Source organism: Patiria miniata, unplaced genomic scaffold (genome assembly GCF_015706575.1).
Source record: "Patiria miniata isolate m_02_andy unplaced genomic scaffold, ASM1570657v1 HiC_scaffold_16, whole genome shotgun sequence".
NCBI classification, from domain to species: Eukaryota; Metazoa; Echinodermata; class Asteroidea; order Valvatida; family Asterinidae; genus Patiria; species Patiria miniata.
Genome location: NW_024037054.1, coordinates 6362543 through 6389768, shown reverse-complemented (window position 1 = coordinate 6389768; position 27226 = coordinate 6362543). Strand labels below are relative to the sequence as shown.

General features: G+C 40.6%; 1 protein-coding gene across 1 annotated transcript in view; it reads right to left on the bottom strand.

The window, feature by feature from the left end:
* LOC119722782 (calcium/calmodulin-dependent 3',5'-cyclic nucleotide phosphodiesterase 1A-like) overlaps positions 1–17614 on the bottom strand; it is a 63219-nt gene extending 45605 nt beyond the window's left edge. The window contains exon 1 of the mRNA XM_038193107.1: positions 17346–17614. Coding sequence (XP_038049035.1) covers positions 17346–17352 — 7 coding nt within the window. The 5' untranslated portion in view covers positions 17353–17614. The remainder of the gene's footprint in view (positions 1–17345) is intronic.
* Positions 17615–27226: the final 9612 nt, after the last annotated feature.

Below are 27226 nucleotides of genomic sequence, written 5' to 3'. Positions count from 1 at the left end.
ATGTAATTTTATATACCTTTTTATATAGGCATGCACAGCAATAGTGAAAAAAAACACTATTACCTCACAATAAGTAAGTTACTGTTTGTCTCAAAATTATGCTCAGTGTTAAATATTTTTCAATGGCCGATTCGATATTCTGATATTCAACTTTCCAAACAATTGCCCCTTTATTAATAAGTAGTAATAGTAGATGCTTGAAATAACTATTACACAAGACGCCTAAGCCCTTGAAAGTAACCATGCCATTCAATTTTACATGCTATCTTCCCCACGTTGAACGCTATTTGTCAAATACATACCCACGATAGGCATAGGAAAAAAATATTTACCCCCACGAGGAAAGACGACTCCGCCCCAATTCAGGCACCCATTAATACATAAAATATATGTTGTCTTCCTGACTTTTCCCTCGGCAACAAAATAATACCATTAGGGGCACTTTGGGTGCTTGGCAATGTCGTTAAGACTCCAGCATCCCTGAACTCGAAATAGCTCCCTGCTTGGCCATTGCGCGCGGTATCTTAGCAACCAATGTAATTACAAGCAGTAACTCGGAACGGATGGGGTCACCTTTTTATTCTACTCAATACCGTGTAACTTATAGGACCCAAATCTGGTTGGCGTTACAAATCGAGCGGTTTAAACGTATATTCGACCATAAGCCTTTCTGGTTTCATTTTGTGCAAAAGCCGTTTCTGTTTTATTTACGCGTGCGCACATGAATGCGTCTTCTTTGGGGATAACTCCAACAGATTCGGAGGCAAATTTCCCGGTGGCGTTTCAGTGGAAAGTTTCAGAAACGTTCGATGGCATGCTTTTTAGTATTGTTGATATTCCCTGCACGATTTGTCGCAGAGGGGCACCCCCCTGTCCCTATACCTTAAACACACACCCCTAGATATCTTCAAAGAATTCTCGAGATTCCGGTACCACAATGACAAACACAAAAGATGGGGGAGGGGTGTTCCGTCTGCCACATTTCTTGCTACACGTGATTGTTGAAGCTCCCACTGTTTTGGGAACAATCGTTCCATCTCTTTTCGATGGCATTATGGAAAATAATTGCAGATACCGATTCGGTTATTAAAAGACGTTATGCGTTAAGGCGGAGTGAGAGGGCAGTGCTATTGTAATGCTCTGTTAGGCATGCGTTAACCATTTGTTAATTAATTGTTACCGTATTTAAATAACAAAGAACATCCTCTGAGACATCCGCAACGAATAAGGTCTACAGACCTTTGTACATTGATTTTTTCCTTTTATCCAGAACTGAAAATCGTCAAATCTTCCTGTGCACAAGGCGCATAATAATGGGCTTGACCATTTTGTGCATGCCACAATGCCTCTCTGCACCAGCCTGCGGCCCGGTAATTTTACAGAGTTGTGAAATTGTACTTCTAAATTACATCGTCAATTATTCAGATCCGTCCATAATTGTCTGTAAGTTGGAGAGCACTTATTGCTTCTGGCTACGCATGAGATGTTCATGCTAATCAGCGTCATACGTGGCCGACGCTTAAGGCCACACCACAGTATCCTCTTATTTACTATAGTCCCTCTTTTTGTTTTATTGCCCCTTACAACGTGTAGTTTCTTCATTTTTTACCAGTCAACAGAAGAATTTGTATGACCCAAGTGTTTGAATTCATTTCGGTATTCACATAGCGTGACACAATTAGCATACATATCAGGTTTGTCCTAATAGCCTATGTAAAGCAGGGGTGTGTGAAAAAAATGGATAATTCAGGACTGTTTAATAGGGTTCATAACAGTCTTCTTTCCACGACTTCTTACAAGTCTTAACCATCCTGTTCTGGCGCTTGCGCCGTTGGATGTTGTCGAAATAAAAATAATGATAATACAAGAACAAATAAGCGCTGTCTACTGGTGCTATCGAAAAGCAAAGGAGAAAAATGTAACCAGTCAGTGCCGAATAAATTTCGATAGAAATTTGTATCGTGACAAATACCCTTCAAAGTCTACCTGAGCCTACGTCTGGTAAAAAATGCCATATATTTTCCGATAACACGGACAAATAAATTGGTCCTTTTATTTTCGCGTCATCAAAATGCCAGCTTGACAGAATATGTGTGTGGTCTTTAGTTTCTAAACTGAAAGAGAACTGCAAAGACGTATTAGTCAAACCAGTCTTCGAAAAATATTTATCCCATTTCTTGCATTTCTATTATAAGTCTTCCAAAATGCACAGCTATGAAAACATTCCAAGCTCGGTTAAAATATCACACAGTGCGTGCCAATCTGACAAAGAAGCTGCAACACCGGTACATTTTTTAAACATGGACCCTATCACAATATTGTTGGTACAAATACCATTGCAACCGTCAAAGAAATAGCGGAGAATACTCCGAGCAGAAGTAGGTATTGCATGCGGAAATCTAACACCATTTAAGCGTTTTAATCCGTGCCTCCCCTTGCGCATTCATCGGTATTGGTTTCAGAATTCCGCTCAGGCAGCGTTATTGAAATTGGTGTCGATGACAGATTTAAAGTAAAGAACACTGATGAGAGATTTGAGGTGAAGAATCCAGATTCTTAAAGATTATCGGATCCGGTTAATATTATTTTGTTACATCCCTTCAGACCGCAACATGTATTCGGTGTGAGTCAATTAAAAACAAAATATTATAAGCACATTGTGAAAAGTTACAGGAGGAAACTCTTCATCAACCATACGTTCAAATTAACCTTTGGTAAATAAAAGGCAAATATGAAACTTTATATCAGGAACTTGGAACGAAGCTAGCCACAAAGGACACCATGGAGCCAGAAAAGACATCATGATGGGATGGACGGAGACTAAATCCTTAGTGAACTAGTATGACTTCTTTTATATTATATTCTTATCAGAGTTTACAATACTCTGTATGTTGGTTAACGGTTAATTTCGTTTTGAGCAACTGGCTTTGTAAACAAAAAAGACGTTGCAGATGTTTTTGAATGGAATCAAATGATTCACAGCTGAATTTCTTTGAAGAATCACGGGCACTTTTGGCTCCTCGTCAAAATTGACAAAGATGTTTGGCGTTTACGTCAATGATGTGAGGCATGTTCACAAGAGCAATTTGGGCATTGGGGGAAGTGCACGGTTCGTTGGCATAATGAGGTGCAATGGAAAACGATTTTACAGGATTCGTTTTGTCCTGATAGTGGAGGGGCCCAAAAAGCCACCAATGGGGTCTGATTCGCTCCATCTTTACTACTAACATTGTTTTCAAAATGAATGACACCCAACTGCAGTGTTTTTTTGTACTTGTGATTGATGTGAAGTACATAACAAGTTGGGTTAAAAGTAAATCACAAGTCAATTCACAAGTCACAACAATAACAAAGGAATACCTTTGTACAGTATATATGTGAATAGTTTTGAATTGACTTAGGTCTGGATGACTTGTGATGGGCTAGTGATGTCTTGTGATCCATAACAACTTAGTCGACATCGTGGCCAGTGGTTTACGTCATAATTCTAGTTCCGTCATTTGATAGCCAGCTATCTCCTTCAAGACGCTGTCGGCCTTCGTCCAGACGAGTCTAATAGGCGGGTGAAATATAGCAGAAAGGCTAGGCGGCAGACATCGATTATACCGATGTTTTATTTGAATCAGGGATGAAGATTTTCTTTAAGACAAAAAGGTAACGCAGAGACAATTTCTAATTGCACTTTTTGCGGAGAGGCAATGCAACGGGACCAAACAAGACACAGGGGTTAGGCAGAATCAGGAAGATTATGGAAGTATCTGATTGGGAAGAAATGAAACATCCACGAAATGATGGTCAGAGTGTTTGAGGGTCGCTGAGTGCCCGAAACCAACAGAGGATCTATGATATATATTTGTATTTGCCTAAAGGCACCCCTCAAAATTCTTTGTTTTATAAAAATTTGTATACGTACACAAATATTTACAGTGAAACCATGAGCGCCGGGGAGGGGGAGGGAAACGGGGGCGCTTGCCCCCTCCCCCCACCCCCCTGAAAAAGCAACCATAAAAGGAGGGAGAAAAAGGAAAAAAGAAGTCTGTTTGAAAATTCATATTGCTGTTAATTTAATGGATATATTAAACAACATGGGCGTCCGCGCGGGCGTCAATGAGGGTGGGGTGGGCAAATATCCCATCGTCCACACTCGAAAAATGATACATTGAGAATATGCTAGAGAACATACAAGGATTTGGGGAAATAGTGTGCTTTGACCCCTTTAAAAAAAATTCTGGCGACGTCCATGAGTGAAACCTTAGGAATAGGATTCTCTAAATATCCTGAAATCGGGGGAAATATTGAAAAACAAAAAGATCAGATTTAAATTTGTGTGACTTTTCCTAGCACGCCGGTGCCACTGTTTCAAGAAAAGACCAGTTCGGCAATATGGGAACTTGTGCCTATTCGATTGAGTATCTTTCATACTTATTGTTTGCTTATCTTCGACTTTATTCAAAATGTTTTTCTGCTATTCTCTATCAGCTTTTCATTGTCACTGTCACTGATATTTGTTTGATACTGTGGAAATAAACTGAACTGAATTAAACTGAACTGAACTGAGTGAGAAATACCTGTAAGATCTCACACCATTGATACCAGAGAGAAAAGCAAACAGAAAACGGTTTGTAACTTGGCAGAAGTCAACACATTGAATGGAATACCCTGGGGGAAAAAACCACACTGATACCCGTCGACAGAAATAACAGCCGTCAAGATAATGCTTGATATGCTTGCATCTCATGCGGACAGCGCTGATGAGCCCACTATGCAAATGAGAGAAGCGATGGCGCAGCAACGTGTGGCATCGTGATCTTCGCGCCTCCGACTCGCGGATTAGCGCCCTCTAGGTAGTTACCCATAAAGAGCATTTCAGATCGAGACTCGCTAGAGGGGCAAATTACTATCTCTCCTTCCTCAACACCTCTGCTAACACTGTACCTTTTTTGCTTGTTCTGACCCCGGACCATTTTCATTAGTGACGCGTTTGCTAATAAGGTGTCAATTCGTATTAAGTTCATCCCGTGTTCATACACACCTCGCACCAATATTTGACCCAATTCAACTGAGTGAAGTACGCCTGAACTGTTTTGCTCATTACTTATGAAGCTAGTGATTGGCGTTTACATTGCCCTATGTTGCTCGTGCATTCCGATAAGGTATACGGGCAATTACATCGCTGTGAAAGGAAGTGTAGAGGCAATTAACCTTTATATCGAATTAATGATTCAGAGGAATGATTCAAAATTCGTAGTCTGTAATCTCCTTGACCAGCACTAGATGATGGATGTATAAGATTTGGAAAACAATTTGTCAGGTTTTTCCACTGAGCTCTTAAAAGCTGTCACGGGCATCACTTGATGCTGGAATTATCCACATGGCTATTTAGTAGTGAATACAAAGAATTTCCATCAAAAGTCATAAATTATGTAAAATTATATTAAAATTTTAATTGCATCGCGTTCAGAGTTAAAAAAAAAATGAATTATTTAAACCTTTTGGAAAATGTAAATGTACCGTAGCTCGGAAGCATGGAGAAGGCTATAGAGAGAACACAATGAAGACGTTTTGAGAGGTGGGAGGAAAACCCAGGAATGAATGATTAATTAATTTATTTTAGTTTATTTCTTTCTGGTAATGAAACCTAGGATTCCTCAAAAGTGCCCCAGGCACCGTAGCTCGCAAGCCTGAAGAAACCTGTAGGGAGAAACAGTGAGAAGAAATTACAGTTTTAGAGGTGTGAGGAAAACCCCAGAAGAATATTCTGGGGAAACCCACGGAATCAGGTAGAAACTGAAAACCCAATCCACATGTGGTCCGGACAGGAATCGAACCCTGGCCACAGCGGTGGAAGGCGAGGAAAGTAACCAATGCGCCAAGCTTACTCCATCGTATTACAGTTACGGAACCCACGGAATCAGGCTGGGACTGAAAACCCAATCCACATGTCGGCTTGCGCGGGATTCGAACCGAGGTCACACAGGTAAGAAGGCGAGGAAAGGACCGCTACCCAAACCCGACTCCCCATTTTGCTTTTGAAAAAAAAAGTCCCTGGAAAAGAGCCATTCACACTGAAACTTGAATCCAATCAACAAATTGAGAAAAATTGAAGTACTGTAGCAGTTACATCCAGAGACGACCAGTGAAAGCTTTATAATGAGTCAGAAAGTCGTCTTTCATTACTGTCCAGACTAAAATCGGATAGGCCTCGAGAAGATGCGGCGGCAGTGTCACTGTCGATCTCCTTGAAGTCTTAAGACCAGCAAGAGTAGCAAGGAGTCTTCAACAGCTGATGTTTCCTCGGAGATTGATCACGTGACTCGACTTGTAGTCAGCGGTAGGGATATGTACAAATGAGGCGTGTCGGCGCTTTCCCATTATGCCAGGTATATAAAACTGATGCTTACAACCGATCCAGACTGTTGAATAAAACAAAGGTCACTCCAAATCCATCGAGAAAGCTACTCAGGACTTTTAACAAAATACTGCGGCATTCAAGTGGGCTTTTATTGTAAAATTCAGTGGCGGCTGTTTGAAAACGTACGTCATTTAGAGACGGCTGATATGTGCACGATGTCAGTTTTATAACACAGAAATTGGTAGGATCATGTGTAAAGTATGATTACTATTTAGTAAAGAGGACCAAATTCACAATGAATACACACGTTCTCGTTCGATTTGAAAGCAGTACTGTAGGCGTGCTATGTCTACACGTTTCAAAAACGGAGAACTTAAGCTAAAAGGACCACAGAATGCAATTAAAAAAGTTTCTTCCTGATTTTAGGGTCAATAAAAATCAATAAATTTGTACTGTCAATGAATGCTACTTGACTTATATTAGCCGGGATAAATAATGCAATTGAATTGGACAGACAGTCTGGCATTCCAACGCTGTCAAAAGACACATTTATTTATCGTGGGGTCTATAAGCCAGGCAAAGACACGTTTGCATAATCAGCAATTCGAAGATTCATCAATCAAACTGGCTGCGTCGCTGTCATCAATGAAAAGGATGCTACTCTGAGTTACTGCCATGGCGTCACTCGGGGGAGCGTGGAGGCACGCCTCCCTCTCCGGGTATGTGCTAGCCGCTTAGAATTCGGAGAAAGGAAAACACGAGCTATAAACATTCCTTGGTTTGATACTGTGACCAAACACATTTAATGCCTCCTTCAGAAAATGAGTGACCCCAACTAGTGTTCCCTTCAATGTACGCCTGAAAATAACAGAAAAGGATCTTCAGGATGGTGCACAGCAAAGCTGGAAGGTGAGACACTTTTTCAAACGGTTACCAAATCGTAGTTAATAAAGTGTTTACAATACAATTATTCTAATAGCCCGGGTCATTGAAAAATATACATAATCGATACATTTACAAAAAAAATATTGAAGAAAAATCTGCGGTTAGCATTTGCTGCAGCAGCCAACGATTCTATAATGGGGAGGAAAGTATGTGTCCCGAAAATTCTTTTTCGCGATATAAGTCAAAAACACTCGCATATATCCACGATACAGTTGCATATATCCACGATACTTCGCGGGAAATGCGTTGAAGAATCCAAAATATAAGCGTTCCAAAAGAAAGGATCCCTTTAGACCAGACTTGACATGATTATTTCACACTCACTGTGAAGTAATCCTTGCTAATTCCTTTTAAATTTTTCTCGAAGACAGTCGAGAATTTCAGCAAATATCGGAATTGATGTTATGACTACATTAAAGAGTTCCAGGCCGTTGTGATGCCACTGTTGCCCGGCACCAATCTCTTTAGATATCTGGCAATAATTATACTTGATTAATTTTGTCCCTACCCCCGCATTGCTTTGGCAGTGCCCCCATCGTTCCGGTCGTCCTCAACATTTTTTATCAATAATATTTGCGCAGCACTTCTCCGACGACACGACGGCGATGGAGCAGGGGCCGAGAGCGTCCACATGAAGGCGATGTTTACGGAGAAGAAACACTGTATAAGCATTATACACTAAACACGAACCCCGAGAAATTGAAAACGCGTGAGGTTGTATATTACCTACTGCACCCATACAGCCTTCTTATCAGAATCGCCAACTGCAAGGCAAGGGCCACTAAAGATATGGTGGCTACAAGTTAGAAATAAAGAATCAAGTTAATGGGAGCTAGGAATCTGTTGATATTTAGCTTGAACTGTAATAAGCTACAAGAAGGGAGATAGCAAGATCTTGGCAAGGAGTTCCATAGTGCGGCAGTACAAGGGAAGAAACTCGAGGAGTACTTCACTAGGGACCATTAGAGGCCATTCAAAATGGTACGCGCACGGGATACGTGCTCGGAGAAAAACATAGTTGCTTGTCAAAACACAATTTTTATATATGGGAGTTTAGTGAAATATACATACAAAAATGGTGAGATATCAAGCTAGTTTCTTTTTCTCCAAGACGCATATGTATCCCGCACTTGCACCATTTACAGTGGTCCCCACCATACCGCCCCTTGCAGCAAATACGGTATTTTCGGTGAACACTCTGAGCGCGACATCAGCGACGAAAAAATATGAGCCATAACGTGTACACAACTGACAAGCGGCAGTTGCCCTATAGTGTCTATATAATATGTTACCATGTGGCACATGCACAGCGATTGAATTTTTGAACGAAGAGTGAATGTTAATACATTTTACCTGTCTTAGTTGGAATTACAATGGAATCAAAATCGGACTCGTGACCCTTGTGTATACAAAACATTTTTCACGTGTGTAAGTCCTGTGAATAGAATCGAATGAACGATTCAGGGTACGGGACATCGCAATTGCAGCGGATGTATTGTGACAGCTATTGTTTAAAGTGGTCGCCTATTACCACAATGAAATTAAAAAAATGTCTTCACTGAGCGAGTTATGTATGATATTATTGTCTATAATTTCGCTTATCTGTGATTACCATTCACGCAAGCCTGCTGTTCTATGCGAGTTTATTTTGGAAGATGTGACCGAAATAGGCCTATGTACTAGAAAAATATTAATGTTTAAAATGCAATTTAGTCACCAGGCTAAGATGATGTGTTTTTATCAAACAATAATTTGTATTCTTTAAGAAAGGTTGGTAAATTTATAGGCTTTTACTCCAACATAAGTGCGTAAATAAGGGGGTCGTTATGTCGCCCTCAAGTGGTCAAACAGTGGTTCATTTCTTCACGTAGACTCACTCTCCATTTTACACATGGAACTGATCTCGAGAGTAAACTAAATGAGGTATCTTGGGACACGTAATACCGAACAGAAGCACAGTTGGTTTCAATGCGTAAATAGTTTGGATATTTTATCGACACATCCACAAGGAATGGTATCCCAAGAGGGTACGCGTTGGCCTCTCCAAGGGGTTCATTCACGGGACTAAGTACTTTCTGACATCACCTTAAAATAATGTGTATCTATAAAGCGCACGCATCCACCAGTATCAGTGCTCACGGCGCTACATCATTACTACCCTGCTCATTGGGCCAATGAAACATTCCAAATACAATCTCAGCTCCCTGGGGAGTATACTGCTCGATGCTGCCGTATCAGCGCAGAGCAGCTACAATCAAACACAATATCCATCTCTGCCCTCACAGGTACCCATTTACTCCTGGGTGGGGAGAAGCAATGAGTGACAAAGTGCCTTGCTCAAGGGCACACGCACCATAACCCCAGGCTGGACTCGAACCCACAACCTGCAGAATTACCCGCAGACCACGAATTCAATATTCCAGACTACGAGGCCACGGCACTCCACCTCCTTTGTAATGTCTTGAGGGAAAAACATAAGAGCCAAAAGCTGTCCTAAAATGATTTATAAAGCTCTTAAGAGCCACAAGGTCAAATTGAGAATTTGTTCCCCACGGGATACAATGCAAAATACGAAATATAATAAGAACGTATATTGCATTCAACACCCCGTTACAATCGCAGGACTGCCTTAGCCAGCAGTTTCAATGAAATACGTTGGTTTCAACAACAAAAGCGCAATTCCGACGAAGGTCCATCAACATAGGAACTTCACTACTTAATAAACAAAATAACATCATCAAGGACATTTTAAATTAATTTGCAACCCCCTACAACATGACATAGACCAGCATGCGGTATCAAAGCTTAATTACAAACCCCTTGAAAAAGGCTTCAAGCGAAGACAAGTGTTTTATATGAACTGATTATTTAACAGATTGGAAGGTACAGCAGGCAAAAAGGGTGTGGAATTAAAGGCAGTAAATTTTGTGCATGGACAATTTAAGTACTGGAAATTTGAAGCTTCTGTAGAATACGTATGCGTTGTTTCAAATTCGGATATATATATTACACGTTTAAACGAAAACAATTCTAAATCCGTGTACAATTTTCCAAAAACGTTCAAACGAAACCCAACCTATTTAATTTACAAAACCTTCGACGCACTTCAATACTTGATTACGTTCGGGGCACACGTAGTTAAGTTTGTACTTTTGCAATTACAGCCATTGTTGATTTATCATGTCAATCACACCGGTCTGCAGACGTGAGCAGGCGTCAGCATTTGTGAACGGCTAAACGTTTAAACGGTTCTTTAAAAAAAATTGCTAAACGTTAAAAAAATTAAACGCAAAGTCACATCCTTAATCTATAGTGATTTTCTTTTATATTGTAATTAAACAACTCACAACAGAACTCCAATTCTGGTAGAAATGAAATAGGTCGCAACTAATGATCAGAAAGCAGAGCATGGCAAAAACCATGTTATCGGAACATTCGGGTTATATGTCAGTGCTGGTTGAATTGCCTGATAGACAAAGCATATCCAATATGAATTCCAACTTCAAGGATCAAAGAGTGCGAGATTTATGATAACATTCGTAAACGCTGACAACCGCCAGGCAATGATTCACACCCCCCTTCAATTCAGAGAACGAAATATACATGTTTTATGTGGTAGATAAAAAAAAAACTTCAAAAGACATTGAATTGGTTGTCATTGACAGCCATACATTCCCACAGAAGAATGGTACTCTCTCACTAGAGGTACAGCATCGTGCCTAATTTTGGTGTCATTATGAAACTTGGACTCTACCACATACACGCAATCTCTATCCTGCAAATAACGTGCGTCGTTATATTGGTACGTTGTGATGATAGATGAGCAATAAAGCTCAGTCCTTTTTCCCGTAGCGAACAATTTCATACTGAACACCTGTCACAATGAATTTCATTTCCTGGATCATTTTCATCCATTTCTTTCACCATCCTACCACCGTTTTGTCAAATGACGTTTAATTAAGTTTGGGTTATGATACCATTGTTTACAAAATCAACTTTCCTCTATAACGCAAACACACGCATTAGCACTACCGACAACATCAAAAGCGTTTACATCTTGTTTAACTATGAAAATGAATAAAACTACTGCAAACTGCTCACTGACTGTATTGACCTGAAATATACCAATGAAAAAAATTAAATGGCCTGATATTACAGCCTTGGCAATTAAGGCCTTCTTCAGAGGTAAAAAGAAGGCCTTGCCAGGGCTGTAATATGGTAGATTGTTCTAAAAGCTGTTTTGCTCATATAATCAGGATCGTGAAACCTAAAGTTTAGCAAACGATGCTTAATTATACAAATGCATTAGTAAGAAAGCAAAAAAGAGGGACTCATTTTCAGACAGGGTTATTTTATCTTGGTGATGAAGGCAATAATTCAGTCAGTAATGTCAGGTGGCATAATGACGGCGCCAGTTAGCTAACCGCACGGCCTTCGCGGAGCTAGTGAGGGGTAACTGCACTCCGGGCCCGAAAACACGAGCAATCTATCGCCAGCCAGCCTTTTTATTCGTCTCAGTAGACTTATCGTTTTACAGAGGAATCATATCAGTTTCATTTAGTCAGTACATCGGACCCGAACAAAGGGCAAATAGTCGTCTTGGTATAGTTCCCTAAAGGCGTCTATTCGATTACACTGCATGTGTCCTATACAAAAGCTGGTTACCAAACTGTCATGGAGTACAGATCCGAACAAAAAGCGAAACTCATCTTGGTCTAGTACCTTGAAGGCGTCTATTCGATTACTCTGTATGTGTCCTACAAAAGCAGGTTACCTAACTGTGTTGCAGTACAGATCCGAACAAAAAGCTAAAGTTATCTTGACCTAGTTCCCTAAAGGCGTCTATTCGATACACTGCATGCCTACAAAAAGCAGGTTACCTAACCGTGCTGTAGCACAGATCCGAACAAAAAGCTACAATCATCTTGGTCTAGTACCCAGAAGGCTTCTATTTTATTACAATGTGCAATTAAAACAGCAAAGTTACAAGTCTGCACAGGAACGCCCCAGCTCAGTATAATTTAAAAAAATGTATATGGTGTACAATGCGGTATAAGGTTTTAAAGGATAGTGCATTTTCCGGCCATAAGGATTCGTATTTGATAGTAGACGCGTGTCATCTTCACCAAAGATAACACGGCAAACTTTCGGAAAATCCCCTCAATAAACAATGTATAAATGTCAATACTGGGCATGATTTATACCGTGATGCCATCTGTATATTGATTAAGAATTTTAATGACAGTTTTATCCACAGCGTGTGGTGCTGCCCGCGCATTGCATTTCCCAGCTCACTCGAGATCAGATAGATTTGAGTGTGGGGCATGGAATGCCCGTTTCGGATTTTAGATTGATTGGAAAGTCATTCCTGTCCCACCCCGCTCGACCTCCATTTCAAATCACACCCGATGGGAGTAGGAATGTTGGCCAGCGTCACATTAAAACCCAATCACTCAACGTGCGGGATAATAGCAGGAACCAGACCAATCCTACGCAGCATCCAGTTAATGAGGAAAACGTATAAGGGATTGGCTTCACAGCTAGCCGCATCGAGCGCCGCAGAAAAGAATGATGGATACACTACAAGGAGGAGAGGTCGCTAATTCTTGACTTTCATCAAATTATATTCCCAGTTGTTTACCGGGCCGAGCGCAGAGAGTGGCACGGGCAAAAATGCCATCAATGGAGGAGAGTTTTTTCTTTAAGAAAGTGCACGAGTCATCAAGCGATGTCAAGGGGGCAAAAGCACCCATCCGTCACGGCTAATCCATCAGCCAAACGTGCCCAGTCCGACTAATGTTCTCGCCACTTGCACGCTTCAATTTCGCTGCTACTTAAATCCTGCATGGCCATTACAGTAAAAAAAAAAAAAAAAACCAGCAGATCTTTTCAGCTGAAGGATCTTCTCTACAGCCGACAGGGCACGTGCTTAAATCCTTAGGGAATTAAACAACATTCATTGAAAAACCGTTTATGAGAACATTATTTCCAATTTGGATTCAGATATAAAAGTGGCGATGAATATTTTCTTCTTCTTCGCATTTTGTTGCATATACAGCCCCCCCCCCCCCCCAATAAAAAAAAACAGATTTTTTTCTTCCGATTTTAACGACTCAGAAAAGTGGTTGACGTATTTGGTAAACAAAAATCTCAACAACTAAAGTCAACATCTGTGAAATTATTACGAAGCATGGACAATTTTCCAGGTATTTTAAAAAAATTATGCCGTCATACCAAAGCTATCGGAGTCGTGCTATCGAAGGAAACCGCGATAGGAAATCAATCCTAACGGAAGGCTCCGCCGCTAGGTGGCAGCAAACACAAAACACATGGCTTCCCATCCGGTTCGTTAGTGACTTCGTAATACACGCGCACGTGTTAACAACACTGATCTCTATTATATTGACTGGATAGCGCTTCTTTGTTTTAATCTTATTAGCAAACAGTCATTAGACACCGAAAATTTAAATTTCAATAATGAAATCTTCCATAAGTATAAATGGACTTTGAAAGGTTCTTACTTTCATTTTACGATTTTACTCGGAGATAGGGCCATGTTTAACTCTAATCTTAAAATCGGTTGCATGTATTACGAGCGATATATAACCATATTTTTTCCCTTATGTCTTTGCAAAGTCCACACGCCAGACAAATCTTAAACAGTCGACAACAACCTGACAAAAAAGTACGACTAAACTTGGTTACGAGACCAATTAACTATATCAGACCGTTGAACTTTTAAGAGAATAACACAAATAGGTACAGCTGTCGCAAAATACGGGGGCGGGAAATTGATATAAATAAAATGCAGACATCGATGGTAAAACGCAGTGAATGCACTGCGTGTCATTTTACAATGCTCTTTTGAATTGCGCATAATTTTGAAAGGAGTACCAGACAATACAACCGGTCATGGAAACCGTGCACTGATACGACAAGTTGGTACGATCTCGCCTCTTGCGCATAATGTCATTTGATATTAATCCGACTGTTTAACTGCGTACGGCGTAGTATATACGGGTTCAGTCTGTTACAAAGATGAATGTTCTCAATAATTTGTCATCACGAAATCTCAGATTTGTACCTTTATTTGTCGACACCATCCCCCCCCCCCCCAACCAAATAAAAATGTGACACGACATGGAAATGCAAGCTTTGAGTTGTTGGATGGGTTAATGTTTAAAGCGTGTGAAGCATTTATGTTGAGCACTTCAAATCACCAAATATGTGCAGCACACATTCAAAGATTCACAGAATGCATTCAGCAAAATGTGGCTATTACCAAAGTGTATCATGATAAATGTTGCAAATACTGGGTCTGAATATTGGTGTTCTTCTTTTCTTCCGTATTAAATATGCAGTAACTGTATTCACCAATACGTATGCTTGGATTCACAACAACTCAATTTTATGTGAAGCTCTTCTATACCTATAGTTCCAAGGTAATGATACAGAGTGCAGCCAGTTAGCCGCCGGCGGGGCTTTTGCAATTATATCGACCGAACAGTGGTGCGTTCATGTTCCGTACTGGTATAATTAAAGCTGGCAATACAGCAGCATTGCATGTGGACGGGGAAAAACACTTCTGTCGTCTACACAGATTGCATCTGGCGGCAATCACATTAATGCTTGTGAACAAAATGCCGATCGTTAAATTAATTTTAAAACATCGAATGGCAGATTTATTATATAGGGTTATTTCTGCGTTTAACAGTTGCCTTGAACAAAATCCATAAAAAAAGACTGTGATAATATGCGTGTGACCTATATTAAAAGCACAGGAGACAAATTTCAGCACTTTTTTCTTTATTGCTATGGTCTGAGCAGTGTACGCATCCAAACGGTCAATTTGGGCACGGATGACTTCTCACGTTGGACAGTAAGTGGGCAGTAAGGTCGGGGAATGCAATAACAGAGAAGGCGCGGCCAATATTAAGAGAAATCACGAGACAGACATTGGCACGTTTTACGTGCCAAGACACCAAGACACCAGGTGCAGAAGTATACCTGGTGAAATATCACTAGTGTTTCTTTACTGTCTACAAGCACAAAAGAGTGATTTGTTCAGGACTAGAAAAGCACTTGACCGGGGCAGCCTAATGGAAGGGGCCACACAGCCGAGGAAAGCTAGGAGGCTCTAAAACATGGTCGGGGATAAAGTGGTGATATCCGACCAAACGAATCCTAATGAGTTTTTTGTTTAACTTAATGGATTTTCCTGTGCATGAACAAGGACCTACTGTGCTTTCCATATTGACATATCACTCAAGTCAACCTATGGACATAATATGCGGATGAAAACCTTGACATGGGCACAGTTTGTTTGTGAGCCTCTAACCAGTTGCACTGGCGATACCACAAAACCATTTTGTTGGGCCGAGTTACATATTTTCTTTTTTACATGAAAAAAGTAAGACTGCTGCAAACTGCTTACTGACTGGATGGACCTGAAATATATAAATCTAAAAATTAATGTGGCCTGACGTTGCGAACTTAGCAAGTTCTTCTTCAGAGGCTAAAACAGAAATGACAGAGGTACATACATTAACATGGGGGTGCACACTAACATGCAGGGCTGAAAGAAGAAACACAAAAGGAGGATTAGGTGGGAAAGGTGTGGAAAGATGCAGGGGAGGGTGGATTTTCTTTTTTAATGCAACGCACGAAATCGCGTATGACTGAAATAAGACACGGCAATATTAAGCATTACCATAAGCACAATTTATAGCATACAATTATGAAAATAATAACACCAGTCTGCCACGTCTGCCTAAGGCTGCCGCTAGCTCCGGATCCATAAACATCAATTTTACTGTGTTTTGACAATAAATATTGCACAGGTCTCCTGCGTTAACGACAACCAATGAAGTGAAACGAACTGAGGTTAATGAGAAAAACAAGGTTGGTCTTAATGAGGTAAGCAAATTTGGAGTAGGGCTGTCGGCCATTTTCAGTCTAAGCTTTCCTGTCACAAGCGACCATTATTAAGCCTTACCTTTCACGACCTGATACCTTTATAATTCTAAAGTTCTGATAGAGGTGGAATCAGGACCTCATTATTGTATAACAGCTTCTTTTAGAAGCAGATAGAATATCCGATTAAAGGAAATGTTCAAATTGACTTATGCGGCGCTTAACACAGTTCCTTCTGTGGTGAAGTGGCATGTCAATTTGATTAGTGATTGTTCCCCCACTGCTCCGCGAGTTTCGCGTATCGCACACTCGAGGCCACGGGCCGTGCGTCCAAGACTAGTGAAGGCACGGTTTGCATGCTGAAATCGTGGTATAATTTTACCCGCGTAAAATCCAGGGTGATGTCTCTCGTGCATTTAGGCAATGCTAGTATTTCATAGACAGGGGAACATACAACAGTCCTGACGCAAAAAGATACTAAGTAGTTTTTATAATCATCCTTGTTTGGACATTTCTCCAAATAATTCCGAAATACGTTTTGCATTCAATTGTGCGTTGCAGTGGGGTTTCAGGAGCTTCAGCGCTTGCGCTCTCGTTATTTCTTACACAGTGTTCCCAAGTGAGGTATCAAATTGCACCGGAAAGCTTCCGTGACAAAACGTTTGTTTCGGATTTTTTGTTCAGTGAGAAATGTCCAAACAAGGATGATTATAAAAACTGCTTAGTTTCTTTTTGTGCCAGGTGTATTTGTGATCGTCAGCATGATTGTATTATTCGACGTCCTCAAAATAATTCACACGGAATGTGGTTCCAAAAAATGAAGATAATTCTTATTATCGCAAACTGCTTTCAATGAAACTTGACATTTAATTACAAGGTGGAATTCTGTTTAGGCCTTTCCAATTGTTCAAGTTTTCCAATATATGATGGGAGATCAAACGATTTGTTTTGCTCGCCAAACTGAAATTTTCGAACGACCAGCACTGGATTCAGATGTTTTCTTTTTGATTCGTGCCCGGGCTTAAATTTGACCCCGTAAGCTTTGTTTCTCCGGAAAACCAAAATAACAAGAATCATTAGACGTTTACGCCGCCATGCATGCTCGGGAAGTCCATTAAGAATCTCAGCCTCTTACCAGACATACTGCCGTTGGCTGATGCTCACCACGAGGCCGCGGTATCCACTTCTCTTCCTGTCTCCCCTCGGAAACCAGAATGAAGAGAAAAAAATAGAATCCTCTTGAATCGAAAAACAAGGTTCTGCCTCAACCTCTCTGCTTCGATTAGCGAGTCTGAATCCCTCGATTATCGGTCGAGGCTTTCAACATCGGTGCGCCCCCTCCAGGTTAACAGCATTCACTACACAGCTCTAGTCACGAGGACAGAAGATGAGTTGTGTTGTGCGCCCAACTACCGAGCTTCATCTATATTGTAATGATGGTGCCCAGCCACGCTACATCAATTTTCGGTTTCCAAGCCCGGGCTGGCTGCATGTGACGACACGTAGGTGATCAGTGCGCTTGCGCGGACTACTCAAAAGGAGAGGCGACTGATGAAGGGGACGGACAGGGGAATAAAAGGAGAGTATACGAACACTCATCATCTTGGGGAGCCTAGGAGATGCTAAACGGAGATGATAATGATGATGCATGATCACTTGGACTACGGTCTCTCGCTGTGATTCACTTCGCAGGGATTAAAACGAAAGATTTGCTGATGGATGTGGCGCTAAGCGAAAGAATCCATCTGGGGCTACGCTGACAACTGACACTCCTTCCAAAGACAATTCATTTAAAAAAAAAATGATGCACTTGTACAACATCTGCAAAACTCAGGCTTCCAAAACTTGCACCACTAAAAAGGTTGTTATTGAAGGCCAATGGAATATTTAAAGTAAATTCGCAACATTTCGTGATATGCGTAATTAAACAACATTTGGGAAAATCACTTTCCAAAACGTCCACTATAAACTGGTTGTAAATACCAAGGGGATCATTGAAATCATCACGAAAATATAGTTATACACTCAAACAACATCCGTATACCTCATGTTCCATATTACTTGCACCAAAACACTGGGGAAAAAAAACCAAGGAATCTGTATTGTGCATCGATCGATTAAATGTCTATCACTTTTGCATGAACACATTCACACTTGATATTATTACTTTGGTTTCGTTCGTTTCTATCCGCATTTCTAGGTGTAACGAATTTGAAAAATTAACAATCGCAAATATAAGCGATGTATACCCATATAATTCCTTCTTGACACAAATTCGGCTGCAGGCCATTTCATTCTTCACATGACAAGCTACTAACTTGTTCGCACCATTTCTATACTTTAAAGTAAACGGTCTGACGGACTGATCTCCGCGTCACTGAAGGTGTCAGCGCGTATAGATCTGAACTGACTCCACTTCGGCGACCGCGCTGCATGAGCAACCGTACGAAGCAGTACATGGTAATAACAGATCCGTTGTCGAGGTCCTGGGACAAATTTAATACGTGACTAAGCCGCTCGGTTGTTAATATTGAGGCTTGGGTCCGTGTTATTTCATTTAGACGAGTACAGGAATAAGACGCATTTGAACACTGAAACTTATAGCTTAGACGACAAGTATAAAGAAACAGTATAACTGGCGAAATAAATTAAATACAGGAGACGGGCTAAAATAATGTGTAATATGGGTGTGCTTGGTCAGTTTTAAACACTATGTTTAAGACCGGTTTGGAGTCTGGACGCTGAAAATGACCCGAGCCGAAGGCGAGGGTGAATATCAGCATCCAGACTCCAAACCGTTCAAACAGTTAAAATGTCAACAAATTATAAATTTACAACGGTTTTGTCCAATAACATTACTTCATGTTTTTGAAACACCCCTCAAGCTATGTAATGGTATGTGCCTCTCGCGATTAGTCGTAAACAACTCCTTATGGTGCGGGCGTTGCGCGTACGCTGCACGTTGTGGAGCAGAACGCAGCTGTGCCGGTGTAGTGTGCATTCAGGACTATGAAACACGGACTCATTGGTAGTATTGCGCGTGCCTAACCGAGGATTGTGAACATTCAACCAAAAAAAGATGTCTGAAAGGGACCGAATTTCAACGGAGTCCAAATTTTATGTGACACTGGAAAAGTGTTTCAGACCAGCCAGCCGGGGTTTTATCAACCGTTTAAGACCGGCCACGATATGGCCTCTCGACCATTAAGAATGGGTAAACTTTCTTAGTCATTTATGAGTTCAATTTGTTTCACGACACAACTTGTTCGCTCTCCACTAAAGAAAGCGCCATCCTTATGGTTTGCTAAATATAGAGCCATTTTGAGGAAACAAAATGTGCAACTTTCGCACCTGTTCGCCAATTAAGGAATTCGCTGCACTAAATTGTATGAATATTTCAAACTGCATTCAAAACGGCACGAAGCAAGCCTCGGCACAAGGTTTAGAGGTGTCTGCGATTGGTCATTGCCGTCCCTAGATCATTAACTACACCCAATTACCAATCATATCCCGGAGCAATACCTGTATTTAGCACCAGTGATTAGATCTACTTGGATGGAGAGGAATAATTTCTCTCTCTCCTCGTTTCTGCCGTCAATATCGGCGCAACGCGGGCCCCGATGATGAATGTGTGTTGTTGGGCCAGAGGATGGCTCCGGGAAAACTAGCCATCATGTTCCCGCGTTTTTTTTTGGTTTTTTTTAAGTACAGCCGTTATCGACATCACGCCCATAGGCCGCGGTTCTGTTCATTACCCCAAAATGAAAATGGCGCACAGGACCGTCTATGGTTTCCTCCGGCTGCAGAAAACATTAGCTTAGGTGGGGGTTATCAGAGTGTTCGTCTTGTGGCTTGTCTCTCATATAAGCCGGTGAATTCAGAATGTCTTATGTTCATGGCTCCAATGATCAAGTGTATCTGTCTATAGGTTATAGTACAAGAGCATTATGGCTCAGTTTAAAATCTTAATGTTGTGCTTTTACTTCTTATTTAAGATCTTTTTGTACATTGATTGTACACATTCTAAACAAATTATGTTACAACAGTGACATTACTGTAGTAACAAACAAGTGTAGTTTTCTTTGCATTTTGTGACCATATTCTGGTGATACGCTTCATAAATTAGCGCCTGCGGAAGAAACTGTAATGTCCGTGACCGAGCCAATTATCCTTGATGTCTAATAAATGATTCAGAGAACGGATCCAAAAACTCCTTGTCTTTAATCTCTTAACCATTACTAGATAATGGATGGATGTGCCACGAAGGTTTAACAATTGTTGACTGCTGTGATGTGGGATATGACGTTTTAAACACCCGAGGGGTGCACAGCACCCGGTACCCGAGGGGAAGCCGAGGGTGCTATGTTATACCCCTGTCTTCGATTCTTTGGATTTTGATGTAAAAGTTACGAAAACAAACAGCAGTAAACACAACAATCATGACAATCGAACGTCAACTCACATGCATGTCGCGTGCTGGAAACAGCTGATCGTCTGCTAGTTCGCTGCTCCAACTCATGTGTGAAAACATGGTGATAATAGCGAGGGTACCAACGATACAAGCGTTTCACACCGTACGTACAAAGTCATAGCTCACTTCCTGTGGGATATCACGTACGTGATATCCCACAGGGAGTGTGCCATAAACTTGACACGTGGTCGTTCTAGGTCAATGAAAATTCAGTATTCAAGACAGATGTATAACAATACATTTTCTTCCATAACGCTGGAAATGCAGATTTGGTTATAATATAATGCAGTGAAAATAGAACATTCAATATACCAGTACGAACAAATGCTTCTAATGCAATTATTTTTTTCATTTATTTTTTTACACACTTTTGGCTGCGCGAACTCTTATGTGAATATCCCTTTCAGGGTGAACAATCTCGACAGAGCGGAGAGTTCGTGAGAAGAATAACATTTCCCATCCCTCAATGTTTGTGCAACGTCACCGCTGCCGGTCGCAAATCACAGCTCTTCGTTTCGTACACACTAAGGGCTTATTAAATTTTTTGGAAAGTGCCTTCGTGTAACATGCTACCCATCGAAGGAAACTGCAATTTATTGTTTGTTCACTGTAGCTTTGGATACTTAAATTAGTATCGATTTTTTTTTTGCGTGTGAAAAGATTCAATTATTGTAATAGCAGTATTTTGTAGAAAAAGAAAGAAATACAGCTGTATAAAAAATACTATGCAACTATACATAAAATGCCAATTAAATTAAATAAGTGTTTAATGACTTAATATAATTGAAACTTTATAAACCCCTAACTAATATTTATCGGATTATTTAATCACAATGTTCATGATGTATTAATTCGGTAACTTAATAAAGCAGCCTGCAATAGGATCCAATTTTGTTCCATTATACGTAAGGTTCGAATGCTGACTAAATGAATTAAGACTATTATGTTTGAAATGAAAGACATTTTTGATGAGATTTATGAGATTTAAGTATAAGGCAAGTGGTCCGTGGATCGCAAGTGTCGCTTTTTTTCGCAGTCGATCTCTACATGTTTTGTGTTCTTAAGAAGTCAGATTTTGTGCATTTTTAAACAATGACCTCAACTGACCCCTACATGACCTTTAACCACCAATTTCGGAGGAGTTGTCATGAAACCCCACCCAAGGATAAATAATATATTACTTGCTGTATCGAATCAGGATATAGGAAGCGAGTTTCCTGCTCAGTGGTTACACTTGGAAACGAGGTTGTAAATAAAGTGATCCCTGGGGATGAGGCTGCGCTATGAATAAGCGCCACCTAGTGTCGGATGCTGTACAGTCACGTCTGCTTTAAACAGCGCCCCCATATGTCAAATGATATAAACCCCCATTAAGATTGGTCTTGTGACGCACAGTGTTACACTTGAGTAATCCTACTGTAAAAAATATATATATATTTTGTCCCTGGTCTGCTTTAAATCTTCTAATCACAAGGAATCAAACACAGCGATGCGTTCCCACGCAAAGCAAATTAGTCCATCTCAGACGGGATTTTCGTTTTCCCTTTCTGGTAACCTGATCAAGCCGCATGGGGGCAAAGTCCCCATCTTCCAAACGCACGGGTGAACGAGCGATGGAGAGAATCTCGATGACGCTGGGATCCGTCCTGGATTTCCGGACTAGATTTCAATTTTTTCCCAGCATTTTCTGCTCCAGATGCCAGGAGAAATCGATCATTCCAGATGGATTGAAGAACTAATGCGCCATTTCATGTTCTTCAATTTTGAAATGTTAAAAAAGAAAATGGGTTACTGATTTGGAAAGCCTTGTGAAAATGAGCGCATTCGATTTCAGCATCGATCGATGTGTTATTCCCATGGCTAGTAATAATGATAAGCATGTCAAATACATATTTGTCAAGACAGCTGACGCGTCTCTTGTTTCCTGAACTGAAATCACATTTCCCTTGTTTTGTCTAATTAAATCCAGAATGTCGCGGACAAAAAATAACCAAACTACAAGCAAGAGATGTGCAATCAATTAAGGGCAGCATGATTATGCCAACATTTTTTAAATCATCGACAACTGCCGTAAGATATTACAAATTCCTTCTGAACACTTTCCTTCCGAAATACACGTTTCAAATACCTTTCGAATGCCGTACATGTTTTATTTATTTATTTATTCCATTTCTTTACCCAGGGTATGCCCAAATACTTAAGAACTGGTTTGAATTGGGGCCCTGGATGCATAACAAATAATTATTAAATAATGTTAAGTGAAGTTAGCCTAATCTCATAAGGAAAGTACATTGGTGAAACATACGACGGACATTAATATCTACAAGTACAAGTATCTCAAAAATATTGAACAAAAGTTATATACTTTGTACATATTATAAACATTCAACTATAAGGCATAAATTACTGATCACGGGATGGGCGAAAACCCCCATAAAACCCTTTTGGGAAAAAAACACGAGGAAATTCCCGATCCGGCTCCAAATCAATACCATGGCAACCAAGTATATACCTCCGTAGATCAGCGCATTTTGAACTAAATATCACTCATTTACGGCTTTGCGTAGTTCTGATTCAAATGTTCTCTCTGTCTGCTATTCAACTTTTTTTCAAATGAGAGAACCTTAAGAATGGCAGCGACCCTAAAGATTTTGTATCGCGGGAATTATAATCAGACCACGAGAATGTCAGATTTTTGAGACAGACTCTTGCTATTATCGCGGACACGCGCTCCGCTTTGAAAAACCCAGATTTTGCCGCCCGGCACGATTTTGATCTAGTGTGTATCGTCGCGAAGCGTGTTTTCGCACGGGCGTTCTGCAAATGCACGTTAAGCCCCCAGGGCCGCTCTGCGATAACAAGTGGCGAAACCATTTCGGTTATAGTCTCCCTTTCTCCCCACTCGGATCCTCGGATTTGTGCAAAGTGGTTCAAGCTTGCTCCTCGGTCCCTGTTCCAACACAGGGGGACGGCTAAGACAGATATATTCTCCTGAATTGGTGATAGTCCCAATCATATCAAGTCTTCACTCGGGCGAGTATTAAAATGCATTGCAATCATAGCCGAGGGGTGTACTATGGGATGACACCCTCCAACAGGATTGAGAATGGTTTGCATATAAAGAAGCAGTTCATGGAACAGAAACTTAGCATTTTAATTAAAGATACGGTGTTATAAGACACCCGAGGCAGTCACAGATAGATTCTACATCTGTAATCGACAATGACCTTTAAGTATTTCCCCAATATTCAATGTAGACATTTTACGATATAAAATGTATTTAGTTTTGGTAGAGAAGGTTTTTTTGGCTCAATATAATTTTAGACTATAAGATGAAAAGAGTAATATGGTATATTATTTCAGATAAGAATTTATTACTTCATGTATCAATTGGGAGAGTTATATTTTAAACTGATGAGTGCTTACAATGGCTACAATTATGTCTGCAAAGTAGCCTATTTGCAAGACTGAATTCTTCCTCGATGTGTCTAGTTCCAGAGGGCCAGACTACAGTTCTGAGTTCTCGTTTCTACCTAGTTAAACTCACTGGATCACTGACTGACTTGTGACGTGGCCTGCGTGGTTGTTTTCTGATGAAGAGAACCGGGCAGTACTATTGTATAGGATCATCCCATATTTGACTACGTCAGGCCCACTGTGAATACCATCATGTGCATGAAAAGAGTCTTCTTCCAAAAAAACTTCTGAATCAATAGACAATTATCATGTTGCGGCCATCTTGATTTTTTTCCCGATTCCAATCAACGTTACCAAAGCGAGGCTGGAAAAAATAGTCTGGTTCCTTTTGCACACAAAAAATCACCATTCAGTAGTTTTATTGGATACAGGGAACATGACTGAAATGGTGGCAGCATGATAAAGATCCATTGAATATATTTGTATGAGCTGTACATAGACCCATCTTTACTAGACCTGGCTTGTCTCGCTCACATAGACCTACAGCAATAACTATAAATGTCGAGGTTAGTATCAAACAGAACGATCGTTCTAGGACACGCCAGGTACTCGCACATTAGCAGCCAGACTTGAAAGACATAAAAAAAGAAGAAATTGCCAGCCAAATCTCTGCAGTAATGAGCAGGCGATGATGCGAAGAGATTTGAGACAAGATGTAGAAGTTATTAATAGCACTGACGTCCCAGCGGGACCGAAAGGCACCGTGTGCACAAACAGGAAGTGCCTATGATTGCTTTGGAACAAAGGCACCCCTACCTCATCTATTGTGCAAAAGCCTGCCTTTCTTTTCAGTATTATCTCCCATTGAAATGAGGAGCATTGTGGTACGTGACAACATACACGAGACAACTCCATCTCGTCATTTTGTGTTCAGGATATTCACCTCGTTAGTGTTGTGGTTGTCAGCCGGCTGAATACTCAGCTACTGTGTGAAGTTTTACAAATCACACAGCAAGGCTGAAAACAGTTTTGTCTTTAAGTTGGTGTATGATCAAACATGGGTTTAGAATGGCAAAAGTATCAGCAGAGTTCAAGTCCTGTGGTGCACAGATGTTGCTAGCAGATATTTAACAGTCAAACTAATATATTTCAGATGGCCGCCTTTTCTCTGTGAGCAATTTGTATAAATCCCGTAATCTGAGGTAGCCTAAAACCTGTACTAAAAATAATTGGATAGAATGTATCAAGTCTAGTAATTATATAAAACAATTAAAAAAAACAATTAAACTGCTAATTGTGTTGATTTGTAAATTTAAGGCCAATCTAGACAGTAAGCAGTTTGCAGCAGTTTCACTCATTTTCATGTTTGTGCTTTGCTGTTGCAGTATCCCTTATTGACGATCATTCTTCCTGACTTGTAAGTGCTGTTTTGTCTGTGTTTTTGCGTTTCTATGTTGTATTAATCGCAACATTTTCTCTCATTGCTACACTCCCTTGGTCCTTAATCCTTCTTTATGTTTCTCCTTCCAACCCTGCATGATTGTGTGTCATTCTTCCTGACTTGTAAGTGCTGTTTTGTCTGTGTTTTTGCGTTTCTATGTTGTACTAATCACAACATTTTCTCCCATTGCTACACTCCCTTGGTCCTTAATCCTTCTTTATGTTTCTCCTTCCAACCCTGCATGCTTGTGTGTCCCCTATATATTTGTTTCTGTACCACTGTCATTTGCCTCTGAAGAAGGTGTTGTTCAGACCGCAACACCAGTAATCTGTTGACTTACATAAAACAAAGACAGAACTGCTTAAAGACGAAACATTATCGGGGTCAAGATTTCGAATTAGAAAAACCAAATCTGTTTTTTGACTTTTCCAGTTGCATGTATATGGTTTAGTTGTAATACCGTATGGATGTTAAGAACCTGTAACACATATAATGTGATGGGTGTTTCCTCGGAGATGTACTAATTAATATTGTGTCTTGCCCCTTAATCGATGTAATTTTCTAGCTCGCTGGATTAAGATGCAAAAATGAGAACATCTTGCGAGACAAAGTAAACACGTCAAGATCTTTTCTTTACGGCTCGTCATTATTTTGTCAACACGGCATACTCCAAGCGATTGAATCTCTGTCCACGTAAATATTACTGCTCCTCCGGTCGAACCAACAAATAAAACGTGTTGTACTGCTGAGGCGATAGCTAGCCGATGACGTACAGCAAGTCAAGAAAGATCCATCAATCAAAGCTAAAGAAAACACAGAGCCCGCATTCCTTCTACGCGTCCTGACCTAACCGTATCCAGCAGAGTCACAAACGAAAATGGAGAGCCGATCTTTGGACCATGATCCTTTCCACCTCAATAGTGAAAATCATATTTCAGATATCAAACAAACCTTCGCCCATTTATCACAAAATGTAATAATTCAGCATTCCACGGGGATTAAAGGTCTCTGTCCGTGTACACATGGATCGAACGCCATGTGCGGAATGTTAGCGTTTTCAATCTTCCGTTGGGAGTCCTTTATTACAAGTCACGCAATGTGGCCATTTACCGTAAGGAGATTTCAGATTTGTGAATATAGTATACGTGCCGTGTGCCCACCCTCAAGACCTCATGATCACCTGCACGTAATTAAATGCAGATTTTTAAAATAGCTAGAGGAAAATAAAACAAGGAACAGCAAAAACCAATTATCCTTAGACTTATAAGCACAAACTTTCTGATCTTAAAACAAACATCTCACGGCCACGGGGTCAATAATCTGAATTTAATTGGCGGTAAGGCGTGCACGCACGTTGGCACCAAATGAGACGCGTGATCAATAAAATGTCGGTTTCTGGACTGGAATGAGCGAAATGGCGAATTCATTGCGCCGTGCCGCACATCCTGACAAAGTGACAAACGATATTGCAATATATATGACCCTGTTCTTCAGAAAAGGTATAAAGCATCTGCACACGTTCTCTTTCAAGGACCTGCTGAACTGGTTGGCACTTTTCTCAGTCGAGTAGCGTGCGTGTCCTTCCGTTCTAGATCATGTGCACACGACCGAGATAATGCTAATGCGATGAATAAATCCGATCACAGGTTTGGAGCGTTAAAGAAGCAGAACTCACACCGCTTCTGTG